The sequence below is a fragment of the Pelophylax lessonae genome (assembly GCF_965119305.1).
Source record: "Pelophylax lessonae genome assembly, chromosome: 8".
NCBI classification, from domain to species: Eukaryota; Metazoa; Chordata; class Amphibia; order Anura; family Ranidae; genus Pelophylax; species Pelophylax lessonae.
This window is the reverse complement of record NC_138775.1, coordinates 35,735,935-35,750,612: the sequence shown is the minus strand read 5'-3', so window position 1 is coordinate 35,750,612 and position 14,678 is coordinate 35,735,935. Positions and strand designations below refer to the sequence as shown.

The window sequence follows — 14,678 nt, the reverse complement described above, 5'->3', positions numbered from 1 at the left end:
GGGCAACGCACGGGCGTCCCGCGATTTGCAATAATCTCCGGATCGCGGGCGGAACCGCGGCGGTTCTGCCCGTGATCCATACGCTAAGATGTGAACGGAGGCTTAAAGCGGACTTCCACCCAAAAGTATAACTTCCGCTCTTTTGTTTCCTCCCCTCCTCCGATGCCACATTTGGCACCTTTCAGGGGGGAGAGGGGGGGAATGGGTACCTGTTTTTGACAGGTACCCTTCCCCACTTACGGGATATGATGATGCAACGCCGTCCCTCTGAAGCTCGGTCCCTCCTCCTTCCTCCGCCGCCGAGCCAGTAGGAATGCGAAGTGAGGACCCGCCCGTGAAGCTGCAAGGCTTCACTGCCGGGTTCCCTTACCGGCAATGGCGGCAGCAGCACCCGACAGCCGATGGAAACATCGGCTGCGGTGCCGACATCGCTGGACTCCAGGACAGGTAAGTGTCCTAATATTAAAAGTCAGCAGATACAGTATGTGTAGCTGCTGACTTTTAATTTTTGGAGGGGGAGGCAGAACTCCACTTTAAGTGATAGTTAGATTACATCACATTTTATTTACCATCATTAGCAGGTTTGGAGGCAGTGCACCGGTGCTAGGCTAGCTGGAGTGAATGGGGCGTGTATGAATGCCTTGTCTGTATCTATGTTGTCTGTGTGGTTTTTAATAGGTGTCTGGGAGACAATATCCAGATCATATGCGCAATTATATTTTTCAATAAAGAATAGTGTTTTGTAATTTACACTGTTGTTTGTCCTCCTTTAAAATTATTTCCCTTGAGCACTCCCTCTGGGTTTCTCTTGGGGTCCTTCTCTTCTATAGATGGAGAAATGCTGCTCGTTAACGTGCCGCAAACTGATGACACACAAAACTGCTGGAAAAAAAAAATCTTGGGCGTTACGTTGCTGCCCCTCTGAAAGTGCTGCCTGGGTGCAATGGACCCAGCGGGACCCATGGTAGGGCCAGCCCTGGATGGACTGGTGTCTATATTCAACCTTACCATCTATGTAACTGTGTAACTATGAATACAGAGCTGCATTCATTTACTTTATGAAAACCAGCCTGGAGTTTAGCTGTAAATATTACATACATATCCTGATAACATGAGTATTTATTTGCAATGAACGGAGCAAAGTAAACAACTTTCACATACTGGATTACTGGACGAGGATTAAAAATTCAGGTGTAACCTGTATGTTGAAGCAATAGGTTGCTGTAATACCTGCACTGAAATAGGTCCCTGTTTTTGGTATTTGCAGCTATGGAAGAACTGGATGGAGATGAAGTCCGGGTTTCCTCCAGAGGCCGCTTTGCAGAAAGAGACATTGTGCAGGTAAAGTAGAAAATGTGCACCTAGTAATGGCGTCTTGTCCCAGAAAACATATGTCAATGAAACTATCCAAAGGTTTTTACAACTGACCAACCACACTACAGAATTCCCTCTATTCTTTTCATTCTTTTTTTTAAGTGAGGAAAGGGTAGTAACCCAGAACAGCCAATCAGGGTTCATTTTAAGCGACCTGACAAATCTGACTGGCTGCTATGGTCACTGTAATTTGTATTAAAGATTTGTTTTAGCATTGGTTTATTCCACCTTGCTAACTTAAGGTCCAGTAAATGCAGTGAGAGGTAAACAAGCTGTCTTGGGTCCAATAGCAACATCAGACATCCAAGAACTATCAAACTATCAAACTCAATCTAGTGGGAGAGTAGCAGATACTCCAGTGCCCATGGTCCTGGACAGACACAGCAATGGTGGAGTATTGACTGCCCAGCCCTGAATCACACACAAAGTCTATAGTAATAAATAAGAGTACCTACGTACACTCAACAGGCAGTCATTGAAATTGGCTGAAGAGGTGAATTATGATGAGGAGAAGGGTATCTTAGACCTGCATCCCCTAGAAAAAGCCCCAGAGCTGCTTTGGCATTGGTTCCACCACCGATCACAGGTGTATATGTTCTGTGAAGTTGTCCTTGAAGCCCAACTCCAGGTTTTAAGCCTCAACACCTCACCAAACCCATTTTGAGTACCTACACTCAATAGGCAGTCCCTGAAATTGGCTGAAGAGATGGATTATGATGAAGAGAAGGGTATCTTAGACCTGCATCCCCTAGAGAAACCCCCAGAGCTGCTTTGGCATTGGTTCCACCACCGATCACTGGTGTATATGTTCTGTGAAGTTGTCCTTGAAGCCCAACTCCAGGTTTTAAGCCTCAACAACTCACCAAACAGGGCCGGCCTTTGGGGTGTGCGAGCTGTGAGGCCGCACAGGGCGCCATAGGCAACAGGGGCGCCGTGCAGCCATCACAGCTCGCAGTCAGTTACTCACAGGACGAGACTCGTCTGACGAGTCACAGCAGGCGCTGCCAGGGCAAGTTCCCCTGCCCTGGGGCTGGCTGAAGATCAACACAGCATTGCGGCACCTGAAAAAAAAATGGCCACGGCCGGCCCGATGGGTACACTGTGCGTGCGCCGCCGCCACTTGGGAAAGCTCGTACGGCGCCATTTTTAAATGCAAAGCCAAGGCGCCTCACCAAATGGTAAATGAGACCCCTCCGCAGCCCCTGCATCTCCTCAGGAAATGCAGTGCTGTGGGTATGGTACAGGACATTCTCCAGGAGAGTCTCCTGTACCATGCCCGCAGCACTGCATCTCCTGTACTATGCCCGCATCACTGCCTCTCCTGTACCATGCCCACAGCTCTGCATGTACCATGCCCACAGCCCTGCATCTTGCCCGCAGCCCCTGCATCTCCTGTACCATGCCCGCAGCCCTTGCATCTCCTGTACCATGCCCGCAGCCCTTGCATCTCCTTCACCATGCCCGCAGCCTCTGCACTATGTACGTAGCTCCTGCATCTCCTGAACCATGTCCATGGCCCCTGCATCTCCTGCACCATGCTTGCAGCCCCTGCATCTCCTGAACCATGCCCGCAGACCCTGCATCTCCTGCACAATGCCCGCAGACCCCACATCGTCCTGGGCTTTGATTGGGGATATCTGAATGATGCAGCTTAAGGCATCATTCAGATATCATTATTTTCTGCTGGCGATTCCCTTCACTATAAGAACAATCATAGCGGCAGTTCAGCCGCTTGATTCTTCTTACAGGCAGCGGTAGAATATTTTTTCCCTCTTTGTGTATGTTTAGGTGACCAAGGGGCTAGGGGTGAGGATGGGGGGGGGTTTCGAGGCGCTACAAGATTAGTTCGCACAGGGCGCCTGAACACCTAAGGCCGTCCCTGTCACCAAACCCATTTGTAAGAACATTCTTTGATAAACACCTCAAGTCTTCTGGATGGTCACGTATCATGAATCCTTTCTCTTCTCCTTCAGTGGCAGTATTAGGTGATCGTTACTCCTACACTCACACAATGACATATGCGTGTTGTTCTGTCTAGGAGTACTGTAGATCCAGACCAGCATGATGGCAACTCCCCAGAGGGTGGGTCCATGATGGCTAGGGCTCACAGAAAGTAGGTTAGATGTTTCTGGACATCATTCAGTCCAGAAGGGTCCTCAGAGCATTAAAGTATACCTAAAGGCAAATCTTTTTTTTTTTTTTTTTTGGGGGGGGGGGGGGGGGTTTGGATAGAGTGAAGATGGTTTAGAACACCTGTTAGGTTTTTTGCTGTCTGTGCCCCTTTTAGGGAGAGTCACCCTCTCTATTTCTACTGTTTACCATTAACATTGAAAGTGAAAATAGAAGAATATCCCAAACTCTGGGTTGTCCCCAGAAAGGTAATAGAATGGAAATCATCCAATGGGACAATAGTTCTGGTGGCCTTGGGTGTCCCTAAGAGATTCCCTTAATTTGCAGGGATTTTCTCTCAATTCCTGTTTTAGCTATGGGACAGAAAGTGAAGGTAAATCTCCCCAATTGGACAAAGATGGCAAAAATAAATGTTACAGGGGTTATAACCCTCCTGTACTCTATCCAAAATAAAAAAAATGCTTGGCCTATAGTTCTACTTTAACCACTTAAGCCCCTGAAGATTTTACCCCCTTCCTGACCAGGGCCTATTTTGCGATTCGGCACTGGGTGACTTTAACGGACAATTGCGCGGTCGTGCGATGCTGTACTTAAACAAATTTGACGTCCTTTTTTTCCCACAAACAGAGCTTTCTTTTGGTGGTATTTGATCACCTGTGCGATTTTTACTTTTTGCGCTATAAACAAAAAAAGAGCGTCAATTTTGCAAAAATAACAATATTTTTCACATTTTTTTATATGAAATTCCCCAAAAAAAATGTAAAAATCAAATTTTTTTTAACATTTTAGGCCAATTTGTTTTATGCTACATATGTTTGGTAAAAAAAAAATTGCAAAAAGGGTATTTTGATTGGTTTGCGCAAAAGTTATTGCGTTTACTAACTAAGGGAAAGATTTTTGTAATTTGTATTGTTTTTTTTTTAACGCCTAATGGCGGCGATCTGCGATTTCTTTTGCGGTACTGCGACATTGCGGCGGACAGATCGGACCCTTGACTGACATTTTTGACACTTTTGGGGTTACCAGTGACATTACTGCAGTAATCAGTGCTATACATATGCACTGTTACTGCAAAATGACACTGGCAGGGAAGGGGTTAACTTTATTGGGGAAGGGGGGGTTAAGTGTGTCCCTAGGGGCCTGATTCTAACTGTGATTGGACATGGCTATTGGTGTAGGAACAGTGATCAACGGTCCTACATAGTAGAACCGTATGATCACTATTCATACACAGGGGAGAATGACAGGCAGCTTGTTTACATTAGCCGCCTGCCTTTCTCCCCTCACGGCGGACGATCGCGAGTGACCGGCGGACATTGGGTCCGCCGGTCACACGCACAGACTTCCCAGGGAACGAGCCGGGGCGGGCGCGCGCCGCTATTGGCTCACAAGCAAGTGACAGGCTAGTGACATACCGGTACGTCACTTTGCCTGGCCGGGGTTGACTGCCGCAGTATATGTACTTGCGGCGGTCGGCAACCGGTTAAAGTGATATTAAAGGTTTGTTTGTTTGTTTTTTTTTGTTTTCTGTTTTTAATACCAAACATGTTATACTTACCTGCTCTGTGCAATGATTTTGATTTTCTTCTTCTTGGGTCCCCCACTGGCACTCCTGACTCCTCCCTCTTGACCAGTGTTCCCAATAGCAAGCCACTTGTTATGGGGGCACTGGTGCGTGTTCGCTCCCGAGCCAGCTCTATGCGTCCATAAGACATATAGAGCTGTGGCTCAGCCCCGCCCCCTGCCCTGTTTTCATTGGCTCACTGGCTGTGATTGACAGCAGTGGGAGCCAATGGCTCCCGTTGCTGTGTCTCAGCCATTGAGGAGAGAGAGACCCGGGACAGCCGACGCTATTGTACACATCGGTGGAAGGTTTTTTACCTTTATGCATAGAATGTCCATAATAAAAAAACCTTCAGCCTTTACAACCACTTAAGTCTATATGAGACAGCGATGGGGTAAGAGGTGAATATACTGCAGTGAAAACTTTTTTTCTTTTTTAACCACTGCTGGACCACTGTTTTTTTAATTTTTGTTAAAATTTGGAGTTAGGAGGAAAAATTTTGATCCACATGAATGCCATAGCTCTATTTTAAACCCACTGATACCTACTTACAGGCAATGTTGACTTCTCATACCTTCTCAAATCTTCTTCTCAAACCTGAGGTAAACACCAGGTGACCATCTTCACCGTAATCTAGCCCAACCAGTTGGAATGATTGCCCTTCAGGGCAAAGTGTTACCCAGAATTCCCCACAGAGAGCAGCTTTGCCCATGCAGCAACAGGTTCTCTTTAATGCCCCCCCTCCATAGAAGCAAATACCCACCCTCTAGTCACACCATCATTGCTCTGTTCAGATGTTGAGAATGAGGGAAGGAATACCCTATGTAAGTTTTGTCTCTTTAGTCAAAGCTTTCACAGGACTGAAGACTGTCTTCCCCAGCTGGGCCAATCACCGAGCACCATCACTGTCACATGAGGAAGGAAAGCGAATCTTATGCTCCTACATAATGAGAAGTATCAGGTATTTTTTTTCCTCCCAGCAGTTGGAAGGAGCAGATAGGGAGAGAAGGAAAGGTGAGTATTTGCTGGTGGTGGTGTTAAAGTGAACCTTTTTATTTTCCTTCAGCTAACCACAGTTTTGATTAAAATCCAGAATAAAGACGTCTAGTTTAGCAGTGTAATTCCTAGTACGTATCATAACAAACTCCACTTACAAAATGAATTTGTAAAAATTTAAATTGTCGGACAAAATTAGGTCATGGGATTTTGATGGTCTGCTTCTTATTTCACAACATACTGGCTTGGAGGAAAGATTCCTGCAGAGGCTCACTGTTTTTATTTCTCTGCAGTTCGTGCCATTCCGCGATTACGTGGACCGTTCTGGAAACCAAGTCCTCAGCATGGCCCGGCTCGCCAAGGACGTCTTAGCCGAGATCCCAGAACAGTTCCTGTCCTACATGAAGTCCCGTGAGATCAAGCCCCGTCCGCTACCACCCTCCGCCCCCATTCAGAACCTTCCCTTGCACATCTGAGCACCAACCATGCTTCTCCATCCTGCACAGAAATGGTGGCGCCCCCTACCAGTTCCAAAAAAATATATAAAAGACAGGGTAAAGCTTTGAACCCTTCCAATCTCCTCTTCCTTGGCCTGGCATCTACTTAGTTATGGGACATGCCTGCTAACTGCATCTTCAGTAAACCAGCGGCACCTCGCTCTTCCAGGGGTTATGCAATACAGTCTGGAGATCCCCACCCTGGATTAACACCATTGGTCCTTCCAAAGGCTGGATTGTATGGGGGTGGGCGCAGGGTTCTGATGGTAAAGTGAAGGTGTGGGGCACGAGGGAGTGAGCTGTATTCACTAATGGGTGCGTCATTGGAGGGTTTAGCAGATTTTGCACTTTGAAAGTACACAGTGCTAGCTGGGTAATGCTGTACAGTATTTCAGAACATTTTTAAAGGATACAAATAATGTACATTTGTGCTTTCTGAGGAATTGTATACTGTAGTCCTCATCTGTCTCCAAATATATACAAATAAACCTTTAAATTAAATGAGGCTGCTCTGTTGTCTCTTCTTCTGCCTTTTGTTTATTGCCCGAGTCTTCTGATTGTATTTAGACATTAAAAAAAAAATGAACTTGAAAAGAAAAAACATGGGAACCCGAAAAAAGGTGATGCCAACCATCACCAATCAGTTTTTACATTTCACTCTGTAAGGGAAATCAAATAGCATTTGAATGGTCACTAGGGGCAAAACTTAGGGGTTTGCTTTTTAAAGTTTTCACCCAAGATTCACTTGACTTTTATCCACAATTCACCCATTTTCATGTAGGATTAAAAAATACAGGTGAATATTTTGTAAATTTTGGTGAAAAAAATTCTTAAATAGACTGGTCACTTTCCTAAACTCCTAAATATGTGCAGTCAATGTTGGATGAGTGCATGTAGACAAGAGGCTGGACAGGGGCGGCCCGTCCATTTGAGCACAGGGGCGCCGCCCCCCCTATCCATGTTTCCAGCCCCCTAATCTACATGATGGGCGCCGGACGCATTGGAGTTCAAAGGTTTTTTTTTTTTGAAGATTAGAGCCAAAGGTATTTATAGGCTTCAAAAAAGGGTGGGCTCGCACTGCGCCCCGAGCCCACCCAGTTGTGTGACAATAGCAAATTAATATTCGCTATTGTCACACAGATCCTCCTCCTGGCCAATCAGGAAGCAGGTCCTGAGACCCATTTCCCGATTGGCCGAAAGGCAAACCCCATGCCATTGGCCGAGGAGGAGGCTGGAGGACTGAGGACTCGAGGAGACGCGGGGGGACTGAAGAGAAGCCGCCGCTACAGGTAAGTGCACTGGTCTGGGGGGGGGGGCTTGGCACGCTGTTCACTCTGCATTAAAAGGAGGCACGCTGGCATCTCTGCATTGAAAGGGGGCACGCTGGCATCTCTGCATTGAAAGGGGGCACGCTGGCATCTCTGCATTGAAAGGGGGCACGCTGGTATCTCTGCATTGAAAGGGGTCACACAATGGGTGGGCTCGGGGCCCACTGCTCTGTGCCCCGGGTCCACCCTTTGCTGAAGCCTATTAGAGCCTCTGGCTCTAATCAGGTGACAAAAAAAAAAGCCCCATTGAACTCCATGCGTCCGGCGCCCCGCATGTAGATTAGGGGGCCGGACGCACAGATCCAATCGCATTCAAGTCCTAAATAACTGGTAGCTTGAAAAGGCTTGAGAAAATCAGCAGCACTGAGATGTAAAAAACATGATGAAAATAATAAGTGTTAGTAAACCCAGGACCAGAGATGCCACTGGGGGACAGGCAGAGTGATACCAAATATACTCCGCCTGTGACAGTCACAGGAGCGATACAGGAAGCATCGGCTCTGCACTCTACTGCAGCCGCATGCTTCCTTCAGGCTTCCTTCTGGCTTCTGTCACATTGATGCTCGGGAATGGTGGGTCGGAAGCCAGCCAGTAGTACCCACCAGCTGTACCGGTCAGCAGTACCCACCAGCAGTACTTACCAGCAGTACCAGCCAGCAATAACCGCCAGCAGTACCTGTCAGCAGTGATCATAACAGGCTCAGTTGCTCCAGTGTCAGGAATAGTCCATATGAAAATCCATAATCCAATGAGATGACGGCTGACGCGTTTCGAGGCTTAGCCTCTTCCTCAGAGCTGGCTTAGACAACGGAAATTTATCCCCTCTATAAATTTCCCTTGTCTAAGATGGCGCCATAGAGGCCTGAGGAAGGAGCGCATGCTCCGTAAACACGTTGCCTACATCATCACGCTATCACATCATCACGCTATCACGTCACGACTAGGAAGTGCCGCCGGATGTTACCCCTGCGTCCCAGTCACCAGGAAGTGCCGACATCCATCGGCTGCAGCGGAGTACTAGAGACTGCCGGAGACATCCTGACAAACTCTTCTTACGGACGGACATGATTACATACAATATGTTGCCCTCCATACTTGCTCAATTGTGAGTATATTGGTGTATATTGGCATGCTTTATTAAACCTTCCTACTGCACTTAGAGTGGCGCCTGTCTTTTCTCTACTGTTAAAGGAAAGCTAATTCTTAAGAACACTAAATTACATTATGGTATGTAAATACCTAAAAAGTATCGTGAGCCAATACATTGCATAATGTTACCAATAGAACTTTTTCCAGTCTATGGGAGCTGAAGGGGCAGATGCATAGGTAACCTACAGGGAGAACTGAGCAGATGGAGGACAGTGAGATATTTTTTCCCTGTGCACTGAGCAGACAGATGACACCGTGCTTCCTTTTCATGAGCATCCTCACGCTTTGACAGACAGCCTGCCAGCTTGAATGAATTCTAATTATCCCGCAACAGATACTGTTTGTGAATAGCGGAGGGATGCACCACCATGCCACCTGTAGATAAGAAACTGTTTTGTTACAAAAACCCATACTCTTTTATTCAAGGTTCCTCCTCAGATTGAAGCCTGAATGTTTTCCTTTTTTTTTATTTTTTTTATTCATTTGTGCTCTGCAGAAGTAAAAAATCATCTGGCAGTCAAAATAAAAAAGCGCAAGGCACACAACAACTTTGAATTACTGAAAGACTGACAGACTGATTGGAATTGCAAATACTCTTGTCAGGTAAAAGGTTCACAAATTCAGTAAGCATGTCCACCATGCAGCCTTTTGTCTGGGGTCTAAATCCCAAACTGAACTTTCAGCTAAAAACCAACTAAATACATGTAGCACTGTTCCGGTAGGGTTCGCTGTGTGATGACTTCTTAGGCCTCCTCTGATTACCTGCAGACAGTCACTTAGGGACAGTTCACTCATCCATCCTTACTCCCAATGGCTCGTTACTCAATAAAAAGTCCACGGGTTTGGTTTTATATTTATTGTGGAACTTGGATGGGAGAAAGGAATAGTGGGATACTCCAACTGAACTATTCCCAGTAGATAAGGACAACTCTCACTTGGCCTTAACCACTTGCCGACCGCCGCCTGACTATATACGGCGGCGGTCAGCCCCTCCCAGGCAAAGTGACGTACCGGTACGTCACTAGCCTGGGAGCGAATAGGGGGCGCGTGCGCGCCGCCGGAGGTGCGCTCCCGCCCCCGCTCGTACCCGACGAAGCTGGCGCGTGTGACCTGGCGGACCCGATGTCCACCGGTCACTCGCGATCGTCGGGCAGAGAGGGAGAAAGGCAGGCGGCTAATGTAAACAAAGCCGCCTGTCATTCTCCCCTGTGTAAAAACACAGATCACTCGGTCCTGCGATGTAGGACCGTTGATCTGTGCTATTACACCACTAGCCACATCCAATGACAGTTAGAAACACGCCCCTAGGGACACACTTAACCCCTCCCTCTCCAATAAAGTTAACCCCTTCCCTCCCAGTGTCATTTTTACAGTAACAGTGCATATGTATAGCACTGATTACTGTAGTAATGCCACTGGTACCCCCAAAAGTGTCAAAAATGGCAGTCAAGGGTCCGATCTGTCCGCCGCAATGTCGCAGTACCGCAAAAAAAATTGCAGATCGCCGCCATTACGCGCTAAAAAAAAAACAACAAAAATGACAAAAACCTTTCCCTTAGTAAACGCAATAACTTTTGCGCAAACCAATCAAAATACGCTTATTGTGATTTTTTTTACCAAACATAGGTAGCAGAAAATAAATTGGCCAAAAATTTAAAAAAATTTGGATTTTTACATTTTTTGGGGGGGGGGAATTTCATATAAAAAAATGTGAAAAATGTTGTTATTTTTGCAAAATTCTCGCTCTTTTTTTGTTTATAGCGCATGATCAAAAAATCGCAAAGGTGATCAAATACCACCAAAAGAAAGCTCTGTTTGTGGGAAAAAAAGGATGTCAAATGCGTTTGGCTATAGCATCGCACGACCGCGCAATTGTCCGTTAAAGTTACGCAGTGCCGAAACGCAAAATACCCCCTGGTCAGGAAGGGGGTAAAATCTTCCGGGGCTTAAGTGGTTAATAGGTTATTTGTGGAAGCAGACACACTGCTTTAACCATAATACCACTTGTATGGAAGAATTAAGTTTTCTTGCTCTTTCTAGCAGCAGACTTGCAACTACTTTATCTTCAGAACACTCTCTAGCATCCGCTTGACAGACACCCGTCCACTGACTCTTCTAGCAGAAGGGATGGCCCTCTCAGGACAGGCCCCATGACACAGATCTGTACTCACTGTAGATAGAATTAAGATTCTCTCCAGTGTCTCCCTTACAGTCAGCTCTGCAGGACATCTGGGTTCAGCTCCTCTCTGACTCTCCGGCTCTCAGGTGGACCACCTGAGGCTGCATGGCAGCTTCTACAGATGAGGGGCAGCCATCTCCTCCCTCTGGAACCCCTGCTCCCCAGCTGAAATAGCCCGAGCACATGTGCCCTTGACATTTATTCAGTATCCCAGCATGGACCAAGGCACTTTCCTCTGCCAATCACCAGGGCTGTACTAAATGCCTGTGCACTCATTGGTCAGGTTTCCTCCCACTGTCCAATATGCCTCCCTTTTGGACCAGTGTGAAATACTTCAGACAAACTGAGCTGCACCTGAGCACCGTGAGCAGACCTCGCTAGCAGATCCTGCTCTCTGATAGGCAGAGAACAACATACATTTACCTGGCAATCTCTCTAATAAGCAGATAAGATCCAAAAACAATTTATCTTGCGTTCACTGACGGACAAAGCTCCATGTCTTCAGACCATAGGCTTATGCTGCTCTCTCTTCAGGAGTAGGACTAGGCGGAAACCATAACCATAAGCCAATGGTCTGAAGACATGGAGCTGTGTCCGTCAGTGAACCTCAGAGAAAAGGATTTTACAGCAAGACAAAAATCAGTTTATTCTCTCTTCTAGCACCTACCTAGGAGGGTGCTACATACATAAAAACCATAATTGTGCAAAGACTTAAAGTTCACTTTTTTTTTTTTTAGAAAGAAGATACAGAGTAGAAAAAGCTGTCCCCTGCCAGCACGTTACAGAAAAGGGCTCTTGCTCTCTGTATGGAGGGCAGTGGTCTCTCTGCAGAGGTCCAGCATGCCCCCTTACTAAGTCAGACCTACACTCACCGGCCACTTTATTGGGTACACCCTGCTAGTACCGGGTTAATTTTGTTTATTGAAAAATCGTACAAACAACAACTTATATACAATAAAACCATAATAAATAAATTAATAAATAACATATTTACAAAATAATTGAATATAACTATACAAAACCAAAAACCAAACAAGAACATAATAAATATACCAAATTGCACACAGCATAACCCCTACGAGAGAGCCAGACTAAGGAACATCACCATGCATGTAGCCTTTTATCAAAAATATATTTTGTATGAAAATCTAGGGGAGTGAAGCAAGGACAGAAAGAAAAACCGCACACCCCCGAGATCAACAGACAGCAGCTACAGAGTCCTGATATTCCTCTGCTAGTACCGGTTTGGACCCCCTTTTGCATTCAGAACTGCCTTAATTCTTCATGTCATAGATTCAACATGTTGGAAACATTCCTCAGAGATTTTGGTCCATATTGACATGATAGCATCACGCAGTTGCCAAAGATTTGCCGGCTGCACATCCATGATGAGAATCTCCCATTCCACCACATCCCAAAGGGGCTCTATTGGATGAGATGTGGTGACTGTGGAGGCCTTTGGAGTACAGTGACCTCATTGTCATGTTGAAGAAACCAGTGGTGAGATGATGTGAGCTTTGTGACATGGTCAGAGTTGTATAAAGTACTCGAAACCCATACTTGAGTAAAAGTACAAGTGCTCGATCAAAAAGTGACTTGAGTAGAAGTGGAAGTGCTCGATCAAAAAGTGACTTGAGTAGAAGTACTAAAGTATTCAACATTTTTTGTACTTAAGTATTGCAAGTAGTTTTTTTAAAAATGTTGCTACTCAAGTACTGAAAGTAAAAGTACCAGTAGTTTTGAAAAAAAAAATTGCTACTCAAGTAGTAAAAGTACAAGTATTGTGTTATGTAGTTATTAAAGAAAGAAGTCAAAAGTTTGAACATCATATTGTTTTTTATCATTTCAAATGCAGCTTTTATTTATACATACAGTAGCTTTTATTTTCGTATGCGCTGATAATACACATGTTTTGAGCTTCATGAAACCTGCCATCTACTGTTCTGGCAGTGGTAATTTTTATAATAGTAACGAGTAACTATGCAGCACAAAAAAAAAATATCGGAGTAGAAGTATTGAAATCATTGAAAAAATGTAGTGAAGTAAAAGTGGAAGTAGGAGAAAAAAATTCTACTCTAGGAAAGTACAGATACCGCCTTTCGGTACTTAAGTACAGTAGTGAAGTAGTTCTACTTAGTTACTATACATCTCTGGACAGGAGCCATCAGAAGATGGGGACACTGTAGTCATAAAGGGATGGACATGGTCACCAACAATACTCAGGTAGGTTGTGGTGTATAAATGATGCTCACTAAGGGGTCCAAAGTGTGGCAAGAAAATATCCCCCACACCATTACACCACCACCAGCCTGAACCGTTGATACAAGGCAGGATGGATCCATGCTTTCATGTTGTTTATGCCAAATTCCAACCCTACCGTCTGAATGTCTCAGCTGAAATCAAGACTCATCAGACCAGACAATGTTTTTCCAATCTTCTATTGTCCAATTTTGGTGAGCCTTTGCGAATTGTAGCCTCAGTTATCTGTTCTTAGCTGACAGGAGTGGAACTCGGTGCGGTCTTCTGGGTTACTGTTGCTTATCATCTCAAACCAGTCTGCCCATTGTCCTCTGACCTCTGACATTAACAAGACATTACCATCCACACAACAGCCGCTCGATGGATATTTTCTCTTTTTCGGACCATTCTCTGTAAACCCGAGAGATGGTTGTGCGTAAAAATCCCAGTAGATCAGCGGTTTTTGAAATACTGAGACCAGCCAATCTGGCAACAACAACCATGCCACGTTCAAAGTCACTTAAATTACCTTTCTTCCCCATTCTGATGCTCAGTTTGAACTTCAGCAAGTCGTCTATACCATATCTAGATACCTAAATGCATTGAGTTGCTGCCATGTGATTGGCCGAGTAGCAATTTGTGTTACCATGGAATAAAAAAAGAAATAAAAATGACATAAATCTTTACCCTAGTTGTAGACGCAATAACTTTTGCACAAAATACGCTTATTGGGATTTTTTTTTTTTACCAAAAATATGTAGCAGAATACAAATTGGCCTAAAAGGATGAAAACAATTTTTTAAATTTTTTTTTTTTGGGAATGTTATATAGCAGAAAGTGAAACATATTGTTTTTTTTTTTTTTTTTCAGAATTCTCGCTCTTTTTTTCTTTATAGCGCAAAAAATACCACCAAAAGAAAGCTTTATTTGTGGAGAAAAAAAAAGGACATTTGTGGAGAAAAAAAAGGACATCAATTTTATTTGGGTACAGCGTCGTACAATTGCACAATTGTCAGGTAAAGTAACGCAGTGCCATATTGAGAAAAATGGCCTGATAATGAAGGGGGGTAAACCTTTCCGGGGCTGAAGTGATTAACCAGTTCTGGGCTGGAAGGATTTGCCCCCTTAATGCCCACGCCATTTTTTGCAATTCGGCACTGCGTTACTTTAACTGAAAATTGCGCGGTCCTGCGTCACTGTACCAAAATAAAATTGATGTCCTT

General features: G+C 45.1%; 1 protein-coding gene across 1 annotated transcript in view; it reads left to right on the top strand.

The window, feature by feature from the left end:
* Positions 1-7,062, top strand: part of CPNE9 (copine family member 9) — a 525,181-nt gene extending 518,119 nt beyond the window's left edge. The window contains exons 20-21 of the mRNA XM_082265785.1: positions 1,268-1,341; positions 6,358-7,062. Coding sequence (XP_082121911.1) covers positions 1,268-1,341; positions 6,358-6,540 — 257 coding nt within the window. The 3' untranslated portion in view covers positions 6,541-7,062. The remainder of the gene's footprint in view (positions 1-1,267; positions 1,342-6,357) is intronic.
* The last annotated feature ends 7,616 nt before the right edge of the window (positions 7,063-14,678 follow it).